This window comes from Lagopus muta, chromosome 4 (genome assembly GCF_023343835.1).
Source record: "Lagopus muta isolate bLagMut1 chromosome 4, bLagMut1 primary, whole genome shotgun sequence".
NCBI classification, from domain to species: Eukaryota; Metazoa; Chordata; class Aves; order Galliformes; family Phasianidae; genus Lagopus; species Lagopus muta.
Genome location: NC_064436.1, coordinates 27,410,634 through 27,428,488, shown reverse-complemented (window position 1 = coordinate 27,428,488; position 17,855 = coordinate 27,410,634). Strand labels below are relative to the sequence as shown.

Sequence of the window (17,855 nt, the reverse complement as noted above, 5' to 3'; positions counted from 1 at the left end):
CAAAATAAAAAGACAAAGGGAAGGAGATAAACCATCATCCCTAACTTAGAAATTATACGTTGAGGAATGAAGTGGCCAAGAGAAAAGGTTTGATCGAGTCTAGAACAGAGCCCTAAATTATGACATAATTCTCTTAGTGATAAGGCAGAGAATACAGCTGCTAGAGAAGAATCTACTGTACCATCATACTTCACAGACAATTTGGAAAAAGAGCAGGCAAACAACTGTAGGTAGCTATGAGAAATCAAAATACTTAAAATCTCAAAGCACATTAATACAGGCTGCAGTAATCCACAATGCATAAGCTTCTGGACAAAGCACTGCCAGCATTCAAAACTGAATAGCAATAGTAAGTAAATAGTAAGAAAAGTATTAGATTTAATCTTTCCCATAGAAACCCATAAATATTTGAGCTGAATGAAACATGGCTTTAAAAAAATTGCAACAAAGCAAACCTAAGAGGGAAACAATTATGCAGAAAATATTACTGATCAAAAGAAATACAAATATACAGCACAAACAGTGGAAACAATGTGGATCTCAATATCACAGAATAACATCCAAACTTCTGTGAAATTGGGGACTCAGTGATGATGCAACTCCCACACTACCTAAAAAAAGCAGCTGTCACAGGAACTTTGACCCACTTGTGAATAAACAAAATAGAGGGGGAAAAAAAAATCTCCATATCTAGTGTGACAGGCAGCAAAAAACTGTCACTGTTCCAGAAAAAAATAGAGCACAAAAATAAAGTAAATCTTCCATCACTGAGTACTCATTTCTTCATAATCACACTGTTTTGATGCACTCCGAGGATGGACAGTGAAACAGAGTGTTTTACTCTTCCAAGGGCAATATCTCATTTCCTGCCAAACCTGGATCAAATTTATGGGACGTACCACTGCAACAATCTCGACTGTCAATTCCACCACCAAAACAGCACAAATGGAGGCAAATACAAGAGGTCAAACAAAGAGGACAAGAACCTTGACTTACCATAGTACTACCTACTGTGGTAACTTTTCTCTGCCTTTGAGTGTCATGAATTAGATACACTTAAAACTAGAAGACGCTGACAGACAAAATACGCTAAATGAATCATTTTGTTATTAGCTTTCCTCTTTCTCTTTTAGAATAACATATGGCTGCTCATCTGTCAGAGGAATACTACAGATCCTTCTAACAAGGATGAACCTAAATGTCTGCCAATTCTCTCGAGTAACACTCATGTTTACCCAATACTACTTGCCTAGCTTTTTTAGCCTAACATAACAGTATTATGTCTATTTTCAAAATATTAGCTATTCTGAAAAGAAATTGTGGGTTTAGATTAGCAGCCAAAAAGCTTGTAAGAAATAACAGTTAACAGTCTTCTTCCTCCACTGCCAGGCTTCTTTTGCAATATTTCTAGTTTTGCTTAAGGAAGCAATTTTTGTTGGTTTTTTTTTTTTTTTTGGCGTTTTTGTTTGTTTGTTTGTTTATTTGTTTTTTGTTGTTTTTGTTCCCCTTATATAGACTTCTATTCTGTGGATACTACCATTTACATTTACAGTGACACATTCAACTTTCAGAACTAACATACTGTGTTATATTAAAGCAAGTGTGTCCCAAGACAACACAAGCCAGTGCTGAAAATACACCTGCGTGGAAAGGTTATCATAGCTGTATAATCTCATCCCTAAGGCTGATGGTACTAAAAGCAAAATCACTCACTAGTTTTCATCTCTGTGATTGTGAAACCTGTCGTGGATGGACAGAAAAAAAAGAAAAAAAAAGCATCAAATATACCAATTTCAGCTCCTGTATATGGACAACGTACATGAAATCCCTTACTCAGAGTATTCTTTAAAAAAAAAAAAAAAACAAAAAAAAACCTATAGATGAACGTCTTAAGAGGGAGTCCTAAGCAGTACTTCATTTACCCTTAAGATGTCTGTTTTCAGCTGCAGTTCTGTAGGTGGAGCAGAGTGCATCAGTCCCAGCAAAGTGCCCATGTCATCTTCCCCGCTAGGTGACAACACCAACTGCTGGATGATCATCAGAGCATGCTGTCGGCACTGTGGATACTTCACAATGTTGTGCACACATCTTGCACCACCAAACTCTCTGAAAATACCTATGCAGATTGGGGGGAGGGATGGGAAGGTTGTAAGGGTAGCAGCACGGGTAATAAAGAAAAATAATATATAATCAGTAACAAATAACAACAAAGAAAACACCAAAGACATTTTGATTCACTTCTGAAGATTGGATGACAGGGTTTTAGGTGCGTGGATGCTTAATGACTTGTACTAGTATTTGCCTCTCACAACAAACAGAACAGAACTCCTCTTCAAATGTTTTCCATCAAAGGTGTTGAATATAAGGAGGCAGTTCTAAAAGCCTCCTCAATAATTCAGCTACTTCAACGAATGTTATTCTTCTTGTGATACAGGTGAAAGAGTCTACTAAACTAAAAGATGCAACAAAAGCTGCACCTTTAATGAAGACTATCAGATGTTTTCATTAAGAACTGCATTTATTACTTTGGAGTAATTTGTTTCATTGACAAAAACATAACTGAGCTGCTGGAGAAGAGCAGCCAGCTATGAGCATGGATCTGCTCTCTCCACAAGAACTGCGAGGTAATACACAAGCTTTCTTTCGCCAAGATTCATCTCTGCAACAATAGACAAATACAGAACTAATTGAAATTGCAATTCAGAGTAATGTCTTCTCGACTGTGCCCTTCTGACTTGACAAAGGACATGCCACCCAGCTTAAGTGTTGTGAATAATGCCTTTACTAATATAAGAATGAGCATATTTAGTAAGTATGTGGATAAAGTTGAGTTGGCAGTTGTAAAAATCCAGTGTTGTGGACAAAATTCAAGAGCCAGCTGTTAAAATAAAAAAAGCAGCATAGCAGTGAAATGGCATAGACAACAGTGGAGGTTTCAGGGGATTAGAAATTTACCATGAGGCAACTATGTTTAAATAGCACATGGGGAAAAAAATGCAATTTAATACCATAGGACCCTAACAATGATGCACTAGCAATGATGCACCTAAGACACGAGGCAAAGATAGAAGTCATCCAGCATACACATAGTTGTTTTAAAAATAATAGCTATCTGCTGTTGACTTCCGAGAGTGCTGGCAATGGGACAGAAGACAAGAAGAATGTAGCAGAGAACACACTGTATATGAGGAAAAACAGAAGTCATTAAGACCATAAAGGGAGGAAAGCTATACAGAAACCTGGCACTTTTCAGTATCTACACAGAACATCCACTCAGAATGACCTATACATAGGTTCAGCACACAGAGACAGACTATATAACCTCATACCCTTTCTGAAGTACCACTACGTTTGTTCAATTTTGATAACTCATTCAGAAAATACCTAATTAGTATCTTTCTTTCCTCCAGAGTGCACTAAGATGCAGTTACTTCTCTACCCTGAATCTCAGCTGTTAATCCCAACTATAACTTTAGTTATAGTCTTTCAGAATCAGCAGTGCTATAATTCCTTGCTGCTAGTGAAATGAGGCATGTTGGCACCCAGTTCTCAGCCTCCAGCAGGAAGAGAAGTTGTCTTCCACTTGCTTTCACTGATAACAGACATTTTTGCCCTACTCAGGCAAGATTTAAACTCCTCTGAAGGATTTGAATGACAACACAGAATTAACGTACTAAAGCATTTTTACCCATGAGGCAAAGAAACACTATCTACCAGAATTGCATTAGTCAAAAGCTCTTTTGAATGAGTATGAATGAGTACACTCCCATAAAACAGGAAAAACATTAAAAAACGAAGCAAAAAACAAATGAAACTTCTTTTTTTCCTGTAGGTCACAAATAACAACCTCTATGTTCTGATTCAGCCTCTAGCAGAACTTGCAAGTGATATAAAGAAATCAGTTTTCCAAGTTGTGATATGTTTTTGCATGCTATTAGTACATAAGCACATGAACTTGTTGTTTCATTTTATTGCTGGAAAAGAGCATGGGTTTCAGATGAGAACAAGTTACCTTCTCCACTCTTCTGTAGGAAAGGAGAAGAGATACAGTCAATTTTCCCTTGCTTTTTCTTAAAAGAGAACACTTCTCCCCAGTATATCTTCCTTAACCTGGAGGGAAGCCCTAAACTCCTAACTAGAGCTGCAGAATCCTCCAGTGACCTTATACCTAGTGGCAGTAGGCTCATCCATATGATGGCTCTTGTCAATCCCTTAAAATTACTCCCATCTGTGGATTACAGCAGAAAGCTATCACTTTAACCAGCTCTGATGCACTTAAGAACACTTTTTTGGTCCACTATTCCCTTGAGTTAATAAAGAGACAGCCATCAACACAATGGACATTTTTTCAGCAAGCCACTCTGATTTCCATGAGCACCTTGTTGAATCTAAGAAATAAAGCAGAGGGGCAGATAGAAAGTACATTAATTGCCAAAGGCAAAAGGACAAAATTGTTTTAGAAAGCTCGAGGTAGTATAATCTTGCAAAATGTGAAAGGCATAAACTTGAAGATGTACTCCACAGTCAGACTCATTCCCTGTCGATTACCTTTTTTCAATTATATTTCATTTAGAAGCAACTCACTTTTGTAAATATCACCTTACCCCTGAAACAGATATACACATTTCAATTCTCTTTTAGGGCCAATTATACTGCTTTCAGATTTGCTTTTATGGAGAAAAACTACACAGAAATATGAATGAACTCATCTATATAAGGAAGACCACTGCAGAAGAAAAATTTTAAAACAGCAAACTTTTTTTTTTTTTTAAACAGAAGTTTGTTCAGCAAAGTACTCCAATTTGTCCAAAAGTTATTGAACATTGAATTGTATTTAGAGAAAACATTTTGCTTAATCAACAACAGAAAATAAAGAAGTTAAAAGCTTTCTGCCATTAGGCCAGGAGCTATGCTTAAACAATAAGCAGCCAGTTGAGCTGGACAGTTGTAGAATTCCATTCTTAGACATTTGTCACAGATTCTAACCTCTCACACTGAACTGAAAACAGGAACCAAACCAGAAGGGAGTAAGCAGCAGTCAGAATACAGAAAAATAAAGAAGAAATGGGAGAAAAAGGCCTCTGTGGCCAGAAACTTTGTTTCTCTAAAGTGGTGTCCTCCCCTCGTCTTCTTCCTCTCATAAAGCAAAGCAAAAGGCTGTAAGAACACCTATCACTTTTTCAGTTGCTTTATTTTAAGTTCTCAGAGACAATTTGTACTAATGTGAAGAAACATCTCCTTTTTTGATGTTGCTCTTCGTAAGATAAAGAAATAACGTACAGCATCATCTGCCTCATTCAGAAAAATAGATACTCGTAACTTAGGCCTACTTGAAGGTACTGATTAGGAATATACCTTCAAAAAAAGGAAACATCTTACACTACAGATGACACACAGTTCTAAATCAAATTTCAGTAGGCACAACATTGTCAAAATTAAGTGTGCAATTATGCGCTTACATTTGTTGTAAGGAAACCAGTGCTACAAGCCCTACTACAGATGACCGCAGTAATGTTTGAGGAGAAATGGATGCGTGTGGTTCTTTTTAAGCAAAAAATTGCCAAGCATATCAACTAAAAACAAACCAAAAACCCAAAACTAAATTCCTTTATTTTATGTACTCCAGGTCATGCTACTGATTTTCTCTTATGGAAGAAAACTTGGCAAGAAAGAAAAAGGATATTTCACTGTGTTTAATTGCCTGAAGATAGAAAATCAGGACTACTTTGTCTTTAGGCAAATATCACAATTGCATTTTTATAAGTGCTTTGTTTTTAAAGTGCTTCGCCAATGGTCTTTCTACTTACCTGCATTTGTGTTTGAGCCTTGTAGTAGAACCGTCAGGGTCTCCATAACCAACAAAGCCAACTGCTTTTGGTCCTCAAGTGAACTGTTTCTTGAATCCCCTAAAAATAATTGCAGAAGTAGAGGCATTGTAAAAAAAAAAAAAAAAAAATAAATTTTTTTAAAAATCACTCTTTGCTAAGATGCTTCTTGATTTTTTCCAGCAGCGCTTTCCATTTCTTTATCTCCCCAGAGAAAACAAACATTAGTTTGTTTTCAAAGCAAATTTCAAAGCAAGTAAGATTTATTCTGCATGAGCATCCACAGGAAAGCTAAATTATGAAATGTGTGAAAACGCCATTTGTAAAACCAAGAATTTTAACAGAAGCTTTTGAGCTCTGTGAGCTCAGTTCCTGACAACGCAGCTGTATGTGTTGTTTCATATCTCCAAATATTGTTTCTTCAAGTCACAACGCCTCATCATTGATGAAGACCAACACGATCTTTGTTCTCTGAATACTCACAAAGAGAAATTCCACACAAAAGCACAAAAATACATCTACCTAAGTAAAACAAATGTGTTGATGATTCGACAGGTGTAACAGATGAACCTACACTGCACGTGGTATTTTAAGCACAGGATAACACTCCAGAAAAAAAGAATGATTAATAAGCTGCAAGGTGGAACATGAGGGCAACATCCAAAAGGCAGCTCTCTAATCAGATGTCATCTTCATTCATTTATAGAGAAGCACTTGAGAAATTACTTTCCAACATAAGTTTCTGGCAATGTAGGTTTTTACATATAATCAACTGATTCACCAGCAAAGCTTCATACTATAAACCCAGGTAAATCAGCCAACAGTTATATATAGAAGTGCTACAGACACATGCTAACTCTGTTGCTGTTTGAGTAAAAAATATATTAAGAAGCATGCAAATATGGTTTGTACTTGCCAAGCAATTAGTGGCTTAACTCTGAGATTTCCAATTTTGGACATGAAAACAGATATAATTTCTTTTTGTAATATTCTTATTAGAATATAGGCCTAATGTCTTTTAAAAAGAAGTCAGTAAACTTAAATACCTAACCCCATGAAGAGTTTTATTAGCACTCCTAGGGGGCCAGTCAAGAGAACTAGGGTGAAGTGGGGGAGAAATGGGCAGGCTACCTATTGTTTCTTCACTCTTTCTTTTGATATACAGAAACTAACATTAAAAACAATACATTGAAAGTCTTTGAAAAAGTAAATTACTTTGATATTCTGAGATTGCCTTGTGAAGGACAGAAAGGGAGAGGGAACCCCAGTGTGTTTATGGGATGACACAGAAATACCTGCCAGAACTCTGCCCTTAAGATACGCATTCCATCTTTCTTTGTTTTCCTCATATCCATTATCCTCCAGCATTCCCAGCCAAAAATACATGCATTAGTAAAATGGAAGACCACACGCTACCTTGATCATTCAAAGCCTGAGTGGGATCTTTCAGAAGGGCTGCATATTTATGAAGAAGATTTACCATCACCTCCAAAAGCCCCACCTCCCTGAAGACATCCTTAAAGATGTAGTCGTGACGGGTGAATTTCAGGAGCGTCTTCATGGCAATGATGCTACAGTGATAAGAGGTGCTGGATTTTAAAAGGATGCTCACACTGATCAGTTCTTTACAGGGTATGTAATTCAAGCTGAAGACAACAAATTCCAGCATCTCAAAGTATTTGGTCTGCACTTCTGGAAGCTTAGAAATTTTCTCTGCAAACTGAGACAACGTGTGCTGTGATTCCAAAACGAAGTAATTGGCATTGTCCGCCATATAAATATTGGTGATGGCATCAAGGATAATTTGTGCTAGATAGCTAGTTTTTGCTTTCAAAAATGCATTCTGAAGGACGGAAAACGCTTGAATGTTCCTCACGCTGTGACCTAAATTAGAAAACAAAGCGGGATAGGAAGAAAAAAGTGAAAGTTCTTGATTGTCTCAATGAGCACACTTACTAATAACATTCCATGCATTCTAATAACAGTCATGTTACTTTTTTAATTAAAATGGGCTCTTCGAAGAAGCCTTTGCATACCGATTATACTGCAAATCCTATGATTTACTACTCTTTCAGATGACGTCTTTGTCTTTGAAAGCAAGTGTTTACACATGCAGCTAAGTGAATGACAGTTTCTTCCAAATAGGGAAGAAAGGTGACCTATTTTTAAAATTTGCAACGAGATACAGTTCTGGAGAAAAAAAATAAAGCCTGCGTATCATCTATCTGGTGTGCAAGAAAGCACATTACGGAAGCAGTAAAATGTTCTGCATTCTGTAATACAGAAGACCACTACATCCTTCACAAGTTTTGGGTTGGCTAAGTTCAGAAGAACGTGCACCTGATCACCTTCACTTAACAGACCAATAAGCAATGACAAAGCCTTATCAGTTGAGTTCAAAGCTGAACAGCACGCATGGCCTCTGAGTTATCACATTCTGTTCACTCTTTGAAATTCTGTGTCATAAAAGAGAGCTAAGTACAGAGAAACTCCAGAGGGCTGCAGAAGACTTCAACAGAGAGCATGCTCTTGCTCAGTTCTGCATTAGAATTTTACACCAACAGTTATATCAGTATCAGATGATGGCATTGGGGTGGCTTTTGGGAATCAGCCTGTGAATAAGAAAGCTTTGGCAAGGTCCATTACTACCAGTAATCAGGGAATTAGAACAAATGGAAGAATTTGTGCTAGTACTACTGCCACAGAGACTTTCCATCTCTAAAAGCTACACCAAACTTCTTTTAAGTGCCATAAATTTCAATCAGATCTCATACGCTTAGCCAAAGACCACTTCGCTTACATGTGTTCCTGTGGCACCAATAACTTTCAATGGACAGTGTAAACATTACCCTACTAGACAGTCTCCTCAAAGCTCAATGTAGTAACTTTTATAAGGATGGTACAACTCACAGTGGTCCAATCCCACTGTGTAAGAACCATCTCATAATAAATATCCTTTGGAAAAAAAAATACAAGTGTAAAAGAAAATCGGGATAATCTAACAATAAAACCTTACCTTCAAACAAGCTAAAAGTAAACCATTAACATGATTTCCAAACCTTTTGTAAAAGAAGAATCTCGATTTCTTGTGTATGCTCTATGGAATACTACTGTCTCCATCTTTTACAAACTCAGCTGTCCAATTTAGAAGAAAATTAAATTATCTCAGTGTCTAACCTTACTACTTTCCCTGCTGTATTCCTCCAGAAAGGAACAAGAAACTTCCTTGAAAAGTTACATGCAAGTTTCACTTACTGGAAGAATATTCACAGTAAATTGCAAGTCATATTCATTCATTTCTAAAAGGTGTTCTGCATGCTTTCTTTAAAATGAAAAATGTTGGAAAGTGGATGGAGTTCAATAAACATGAAAGAAACATAGGCAGTGACAGACACAACTGGTTATGTTCTAATTGAGTATAAACAGTTGTTTCAGGCAATCAAGCAGACTAATGCATTATCTTTGATTGTTACAAGGACCCCTGAAGAAACCAAATCTTCAGCAGCTCTACAGAGTTCAAAACCTAAAAAGATTTAAATAAAAGCAATTAAGGCAATGTGTTAATACGTTCTCCACAGATAACTCATCAACAGAACTGAGAAATAAAAGGAACAGACAGATGTCATGACAAACACGATAAAATGAAATATGAGGTGGGTTTTTTTTTGAGAACGTAAGAGACGATGGGTTCTTATGTTACCATATCATCAATGCTGATTAGCTCAGGCCAAAAAATCAGTGTTATTACCCGAACATGAACAAACTTAACTCTGCTTATATCATCTTTTCCTGTTTAGCGCAAAGGAAAAACAGATTCCACAAATAATGAACTTTCTCAACACCAGAAAAGTGATTGTCCAAAAAGAGTGGATATACAAGAGAAATAGTCTGAGTAAATCCATAAGCATACCAAGCTATAAAGATCACCCTATCATATCACAAACCTTTGCAAATATCTCTAATGTTACTAAAACCAGAGAGAAATCCAATAAGCAAGCCAGCTCCACAGCCACCTGCTAAACTCCACAGTCCTTTCCTTACATACAAATTCAAACTGTATTTTTAGTGTGTAGAATCAAAATTCTGTTTTTATAAAAATATTTCCCCTGCAAACTTTCTCAGCCTTAGATCCATATCATAATTCACTGTGGCTGCAAGCACACAACAGGTTTCACCACTCTGAATACTCACTGGCAATGAAACAACAGCTCACAAAATAGCTTTTGTCAGTTTTAGCAAGCGTAACAGAAAGCAAATCTCCACGATTACAACAAAACCAAACCAAACCAAACCAAACCACCAAAGCAGCACATAACCCTTCAGTAAGTTGTAACTTTTGTGAGGTCAGATTAAAACACTGTAAATCAAATCCGTGCATCTTCCCATATTGATAATCCCTTAAAACATCCAAACGGATGTCATGAGCTTCGTGCAGATGTTTCATTTGCCTTATAGTTCTCAAAAAAAACCCCAAAAAACAAACAAAAAAAAAAGCCACAAAAGTGTACATTCACTTTTTTTAAAGTATTAAACCCAAAGAAAAAGGACCTCTAGGAGAATGTAACCAAGGGTTTCAATAAGCAATTTTAGTAAAAGAATTTATACTCAATAGCAAGCAGTTTGCATAGTACACAGCTTCTCTGCATTTTATTGTTTACATTTTAAAACAGAGTGAAAGAGGGAAAAAACTCTCACCTTTGCCTGCAGGCTGTGGCACTGCAAATCCAGGTAGTAGGAAAGGTACCCCGGTGGTAACACCAGCTGGTTTCAATTCATTTACACCATATGTTGTTAAGGAAGTAATCAAATTAACCAGGTCCTTCAAAGCATCCTTTGATTCAGCCTCTTTTGCCTGTTCTAATCTAAAGGATACAAAAATGACAGTAACTGTGTTAGCACAAGTCCATTTCAACTCAAATCACCCTCATCAATGACTTCTTTCATTTTTCCCTGTTAACTTAGAGAATAACCTCAAGTACCCTGTGTGCTACTTCACACGTTCTCCATTCACATTGCTAACCATTCAGTCAGCCAAACATTAACGGATTTATGACAGCATACATTTATTTCACTTAAAAATTCACTTCATAAATCTTGCCGTGAACTCAACAGCCTGCTAGAAAGCTGCACAGATATTAACATTTATTTCTAAATTACCCAGAAGGCCAGTTGTATCCTGCATAAAAAGAGGAGTGGCAGCAGGGCAAGAGAGGTGAGGAGACAGATTTTCTCTCTCTGCTCTGCTCTAGTGAGGTCCCACCTGGAGTACTGTATTCAAGCCTGGGGCCCCCACTACAGGAATAATGCAGAGCTGTTGAAATGGGTCCAGAGGAAGGTCACAAAAATGATCAGAGGGCTGGAGCACCTCTCCTATAGAGACAGCTTGATAGAGATGGGCTTGTTCAGCCCGGAGGAGAAAAGGCTCTGGGGAGAAACCTCACTGTGGCTTTCCAGTACTTGAAGGGAGCTGGTGGATGGCAACTAATCCACAGCAGGGGCACTGTAACTGGAGGGGTTTTAAGGTCCCTTCCAACCCAAACCATTCCATGACAAATCCTCTTATGAATAGGAAGCTGATAGGCAAATACCTAGATAGTCTGTCAGTAAATAAACCTGCACTTAATCTACTGTGGCACACTTATAGCTGATAATTTGTGTTAAAGAAATAGTCTTACTAGAAACAGAATACCTAGAAGTGCACAGTCAAGTATCTTTTTTAGAACTACAGACTCTTATACAGAAATCCTAGAGGGTAGAAATTGTCACATCTAATTCTAATCACCACTTACTGATAGTAACTCAGTCAGAGAAAATTAAAAAAAAAAAAAGAAGAAAAAAAAGAAAAAAAACCACAAACCATTAAAACCCAGATTATTCTTCTCAGTTCCAATCAACTGCTTACACATTCAAATCTTGTTATTCACATATTACTGTTTCAGGAGGACAAAACTAAGGAAGACAGCATGAGCAAACAGCTTTCTCTTAATCCCATGAAAATTGCCCAGTTAAAGACCATGGGGATGCAGTGACAGGACAGAGGAAGGCAGCAAAGGGGTAGTTGGAACCAGCAGCACCAACAGACCAGCTTGCTCCCAACATCACCTCTGTCTGCATAAATCAGCAGGAAACCAACTGAACAACTGAATTGCTATGCAATTGTCTTCTAGCTGGGAAGGCACTTGAAAGTCATCAAATGTTTCATTGCATTCTAAGTCTCTACAGACCTGAGGAGAAAGACAGGAACCACAATCCCTTATTTGCTTATGCAGTGTAAGCAGTATTTTGCTTCATGCTGATAAACTCATTCTGCATCCTGCATCTTCACCACAGTGAGAACAATGGCTGAACCTCATTCACACCACCATTACAGAAGGACTTAGCCCATCCATCACTATTATGAGAATCCTCCACACACCCTGCCCTTTGTTCTTCACAGACAGTGTCTTCTGGAAATATCTTATTAAGTCAATATTTTCACGTACTATTTTGCCTTATCAGCTCCAAAGCCTTCCTTCTTTGTGACTGGACTCCCAGTGCCCACATTTCATACTCCTACATGACAGTCATCCTCATAACAGTACTGCATACTGGAAGACCTTCTTCCAAGAATTTCTTGCAAGGTCTTCAGCAGTTTTTCTGGAGACAGTTCACAAAGAAGTAAGGATAACACATTGCTGTGCTTTAACTCTGTCGTGTCAAATGACAAACTGGTGTGCTGTGTGACTGTGCTCTCCTTTTTCAGACATACAAACACACTCCTCTGCCTCTTCTCATACATCTGCCAGGGAATCTCCACTCTTTGGCTGAGAAAATGAGCAAGCTCAGGAGAAACTCAGTTTAAAACACTTGATGTATAGATTGCTTTTATGCTTGAAAATGAAATTGCTCATGACAGCACATTCCTCAAATTCTGCCTAACCTCCAACTGACAGTTTCTAGAAAACAACAAGTTTTTGATATCTAACAAAGCATTCATTCAAATAATTTAATTCATACTCAGAACCACAATTTATACTGAAAGAACAATAACATAACATGTATTGTAGCAATTTCGGCACAGATGGCAATTTATGCATGATTCTAACTGTCACTAAGGATTTCTTATGCCACAATAAAGTCTGATATTCTTTAAAAAACAAACAAACAAACATAGAAACGTAGCACAGTATAGAAAATTAAGTTCTAATATTTGGGTACAAAAACTAACAACTCAGAATCCAAAACAAAAACCAAAAACAACAACAAAACAAAACAAAAGAGTTAGCTCTTCACATTAACTTTTCTCATGAATGGCTATTACAGTGCTGGTTCCAACCATCTCTGACTCCCGTACACATGATAACATGTACATACAGATTCCATTTCTGTGTTAGCAGCTTGTGTTTGAATAACAAACATCAGCACCAACAGTACAGTACTCGCTTCTTTTATCATAACAGATGATTTAGTAAAAAAAAACAAAACAAAACAGCACCAAGGAATAATAACCTAAACAACGTAGTTTCATAGCAGGAGAGAAGCATGTAACTTGATGTTCTGGTCCTACAGTCTTCATTTCATAGCAACTTACAACCATTATTTTCCATTTAAATCCATTGAACTATTCTTTAATAGGACATTTTATTTATTTATTTATTTTTTAAGAGCTCACAGCCATCTGTCTGCATTCTTTTTACATACCTGAGGAGGAGATCACAGAGGAAGTTGTATCCTTGCCATATCCTAAAATCATCCAGTAGTGTTTGTGATACATCACTGGAATCTTTGAGAAAACAAGAAAGCCCAGCAAACATCTCAACTATTTCAAGGGGAGAAAGGTCATCAGACTGCTGCATGTTCTGAACACACGTGGACAAACATTCTTTTTCTGCAAAGAATTGTAAGAAATGTAGGATTTTACTGACATTAATCACTGAAATGAAAACAGTTTTTAAGTGAAACAGCAAAAAGGTAATGGTTACTTCATTATCTCTTATCATGCAACATTTAGCCTGACAGAATTCCTAGAGATGAGTAGCTTCAGATTCAATTCCTATCCTTTTTCTGCCAGCCCTGTCCTCCCTTGGATAATCTTTACCTCTTGAAGAAGACGACTGAGCAGATAAATACCAACTTTTATTTGAAAAGTTCACCTGGGAAAAATCAGTCAAACGAGAAAAAATATGAACTGTTTTAATAATTCTAAAAGATCCTATTCTGTACTTAAAAACAGTTACAGAAAGCCCTGAACTATAATATGTATACTATGGTGTTAGGTAAAACCTGACACAGAACATTCACTGCATGGCTCCCTGGTCAGGAATACCTTGGCTGGCATTGCATGCAGGTCAAAGAATCCTGAGGCAAAGCAGACAGCTTGTCTCATTCTACATCTCTCTCATGTTCCACTGGCACATTCCAAAACCCTTTCCCAAATCTGTACTCAGATTTCAGGTTTCAAAGATACTCCTCTTCAGTGACTTCCTACTCAAACTTTCCAGTATTTACAGGAAAGTGCAAGTATTTCTAGCTAGACAGATTAGAGAACTTCCCAAAAGTTCATATCAAAACCCAATAAGCAAGCAGATGTTTCTTTGTGTGTGAAGAAAAGCCTTAACTTTTCTCTAATATAAGATGACTCTCCTGACACATTATCTCTTAAGTCAGGTTCACTTTAATGTATCATCATAAATCCATCAGAAGCTTGCTACAGTTGCATGCAAAGTAATTATCAGCTTTAAAATCTAATCTGAAAACATTTAACTGATGTCTAATTTGTGCTTCTAAGAGATGCTGTCCACTCACTATTTTCTCACTGGAATTGAAAAGATGCTGCTAGTGCAAGAAAAAACAGATTAACATTTACTGTGAAGTATGCAGAGACAGGGTGACATGGCTCATAAACTGCCAAAAAGGTTTTGCAGCACCTTATAAAAATTTGCTTGCCAGAGTGTGGGGAAACAGTAACCACAGACTACTATAATTTGTGGTAAGAATGTCGGCTCACTGAAACAAGTGTTTCAACTGAAAAAAAAATAAATATGCACTTAGATGGTGCCACTGTCTTGAAAGCCCTAAATACAATGTCGTAAATATGTTTTACCAAATTTCATATCTCAAACATTAAATAACTCAACATTCATACTTTAAATTAATGCCACACCACTGTTTTCATTCAGGAATTTGTTCTCAAGGCTCTCCCCATGCATACTATCATCTCTGACACCAGTTGTCATTGCACTTTGCTCTCACAAGTCCTTAGCCACTAACTAGTGTGGCAGCAGCCCTTCTGAAGCAAACGCTGAGCAATTCCTTTATAGATGCATTGAGGGTAAAGTATTTGGTAGGTTTAGCTTCCAAAATTTCTCACCATCTCCCCCCTGTATACTAGTTTCCATACCAAAAACAGGACACTATTTTCCTCAAATAAGACCAGGAGGTAAAACTGAATGGTTCTGGCTGCTTCGTTCTGTTGGTGGCTGTCACACTAGTGGCACAGGAACTGAGAACTGTGCCCCTGTAAGAGGTGTGGGCGACAGCCAAGCAAAGGCTGGAGAGCCCTGGGCTAGGTGGATAATGTTTTTGAGCTTGGGGAACTGGCAGTGCTGGCTGGATACAAGCTAGCTGTTCCAACCCACCCTTCGTAAGTACTTGGGGCTCCAGATTTGCACCAGGCTCCCTCAAGCATTTCCTAGTGTCTCTCTATTACCCAGTTTTCTCTGTGTTCAGAGTATAACAGCCCCTTGATGCCCTGCATAACAGAGTAAACAGCAAATTACTGGTGGCTATATCAGTCTGACCCAGTACTTCCCGCAGAAGTGAAATGTCAGACAAAGAACATTCTTTCAGCATATCCAAATTAGTTCTCCCCGATTTTCATAATGCACCAGTATTTACTACAGGGCAGATGCTTTTTTAGGCTTCTAATAGCTCAAAATGCGTCAGCAGAACACTCTGAGCTGGTTCCTCTTCCTGCAGTTTCCTCAGATGTCCCTATACTTGAGTTGCCAGCTAGAGCAGCACCTAGGCAACGTGGCTGCTGCTAATTCAAACACTGGGCAGCAAGCAACAAAATTCCCTTAAGAATTAATTCTAGCAACAAAAATGACAAACCTATTCATCTGCACAATGAACATTTTTCAATAGAAGCAGTTACTGAAGTTACCCAAACAGTAGCAACAGTGAGATAGAATCCGTCTTCCTGGTTATCAGAGGCTCTGCAGCAAAGCAATAGGAAAACACTGCTATTTTGTTTTAAATTGTGTGAAACAAAATGAATTGAAAAACAAACACCCTGGAATGAATGTCACATGTACATCAAAACCTAGGTCCAAACAAAAAGCCCACAAGTTTTCTTCGATCTACAGTTTTCATGCCTATTTCACTATTAGTAAAGCAATCAAAGATAAATAAATAACTAATACTGGAGAAAGACACATACCGTGAATGTATTTCACTACATTGACACTAAGGCCGTGACGCGATATGGTCATCAGTACTTCCCCTGCACTCTTCCTCCAAGGCAGATTATAGGGAGGGCACCATGACGTTATTGCACTGAATAAAAGCTGCAAATCATCCTTTTGAGCCAGTTCTTCCGCAGGAGATACAAAACTGCACAGTTTTACTAAGATCTGAAACAGGAAGTCAGTAAACATCCAGCATTATTATCTTGCTATTGGTATTGCCATTTCTGCCTAGACTTAGGAAAAGTTAAAACTTCCTTCCATGTAGTGTGCCCGTTAGAAGAAGCTATGTGCTTTTCTCCCTTAGCTTATTAATTTAAAATAGAAAAACAAAGACAAGGCTATTTAACACGTGGCTACTTCAGGACTCAATTCAGGTGAAGATTATTAGCAAAACACCAGCAGCAGAACTTAAATAAATCTCTCAGGTAAAACAGCATGCTTGTTTTGGGTACCAGTATATTCCTTCCTTCTATAATCAGTCGTTCACTGATTCACAAGTTTGAATCCTGCAGTGGTCTAAAGGCTCTGATAGGCAAATCATTACGTTCCTTCCTAATGCAGGGAAGTTCACTGAAAAGCTGCTGGCATAGCAACATCTGTACCTTCTCAATCAACAAAAACAGCCCAGGAAGCTTGATAGGGCTGTAGTGTTGCTGTAGCCTTTCCTATCTGAAAGCCTGCATCCTGGATCCAAATGAATCACAGAATCATAGAATTGCTCAGGTTAGAAAAGATCTTAAAGATCATCAAGTCCAACCAGGACCTAACCATACTACCCTAACTAGCAACCCTCCACTAAATCACGCCCCTGAGCAAAGGCAGATTATATATATATATATATATATATATACACACACGCACATAATATGCAGCAGTGCAGCCTGTCAGTACATTATGTGTTCTCTTTTGTGCATTTTCTAAGGACATTTGTTGTTCACTTTCTGTCTTCTGCAGGAAGCTGAGCCTCTTTCCCAGAAAACATAAGGAAGATTTTAGAAAGCTACCTGCACCCCAAGGAGACACAGAAATTAAAACAAAAAGCAGAGCATGGGGGCTACCTGAAGCCTCACCCACTCCAGCTAACTCATTTCAGAGCGCTACTTGATGGCCCTTGATGAAGGATAGAAAAGAGCAGAGAAGTAGCACATTAGGGAAACATCTGGGTAACTTTCACCATTTTTTAACTATGCTAACTGAAATACAGCAATGCAACTTCTGAAAGGTAGCTCACAGCACATCATGATTTCTGCTTCAGAAGAAAAAGTGCTGTACTAAGACAAAAAAAGCCAAAAGAAGAAAATGGCTACATTCCAATGTAGTGACTGTCACCGGGCAGACAGTGTAGCTAGTAATTGTGAGAATAAGTCTGATCTTTATTTTTGTAGCACAGGCATCAAAACGCTGTACAAATTTACACTTACAAATCTCAGCACTGCCTTCATATCACTGAAGGTGATGATTACCAACAGGTTCCTACAGTTTTGTGTATGTGGTTACGTAGTTCATTCCAATGTGTACATGGGAACTGACAGTATGACCATTGAGTCTGCTTGTTCTAACAGTTTAGCCACGAGAACATATG

The 17,855-nt window shown here is 37.9% G+C and overlaps 1 protein-coding gene across 10 annotated transcripts in view; it reads right to left on the bottom strand.

Annotated features, from left to right (window-relative positions):
* Positions 1–17,855, bottom strand: part of WDFY3 (WD repeat and FYVE domain containing 3) — a 137,020-nt gene that overhangs the window by 71,775 nt on the left and 47,390 nt on the right. For all 10 annotated transcript variants that reach the window (XM_048942756.1, XM_048942752.1, XM_048942759.1 and 7 more), the window contains exons 7-12: positions 16,246–16,438; positions 13,506–13,692; positions 10,521–10,687; positions 7,242–7,709; positions 5,808–5,906; positions 1,923–2,116 (exon numbers count right to left, since the gene is read on the bottom strand). In XM_048942756.1, the coding sequence (XP_048798713.1) occupies positions 1,923–2,116; positions 5,808–5,906; positions 7,242–7,709; positions 10,521–10,687; positions 13,506–13,692; positions 16,246–16,438 (1,308 nt within the window). The remainder of the gene's footprint in view (positions 1–1,922; positions 2,117–5,807; positions 5,907–7,241; positions 7,710–10,520; positions 10,688–13,505; positions 13,693–16,245; positions 16,439–17,855) is intronic.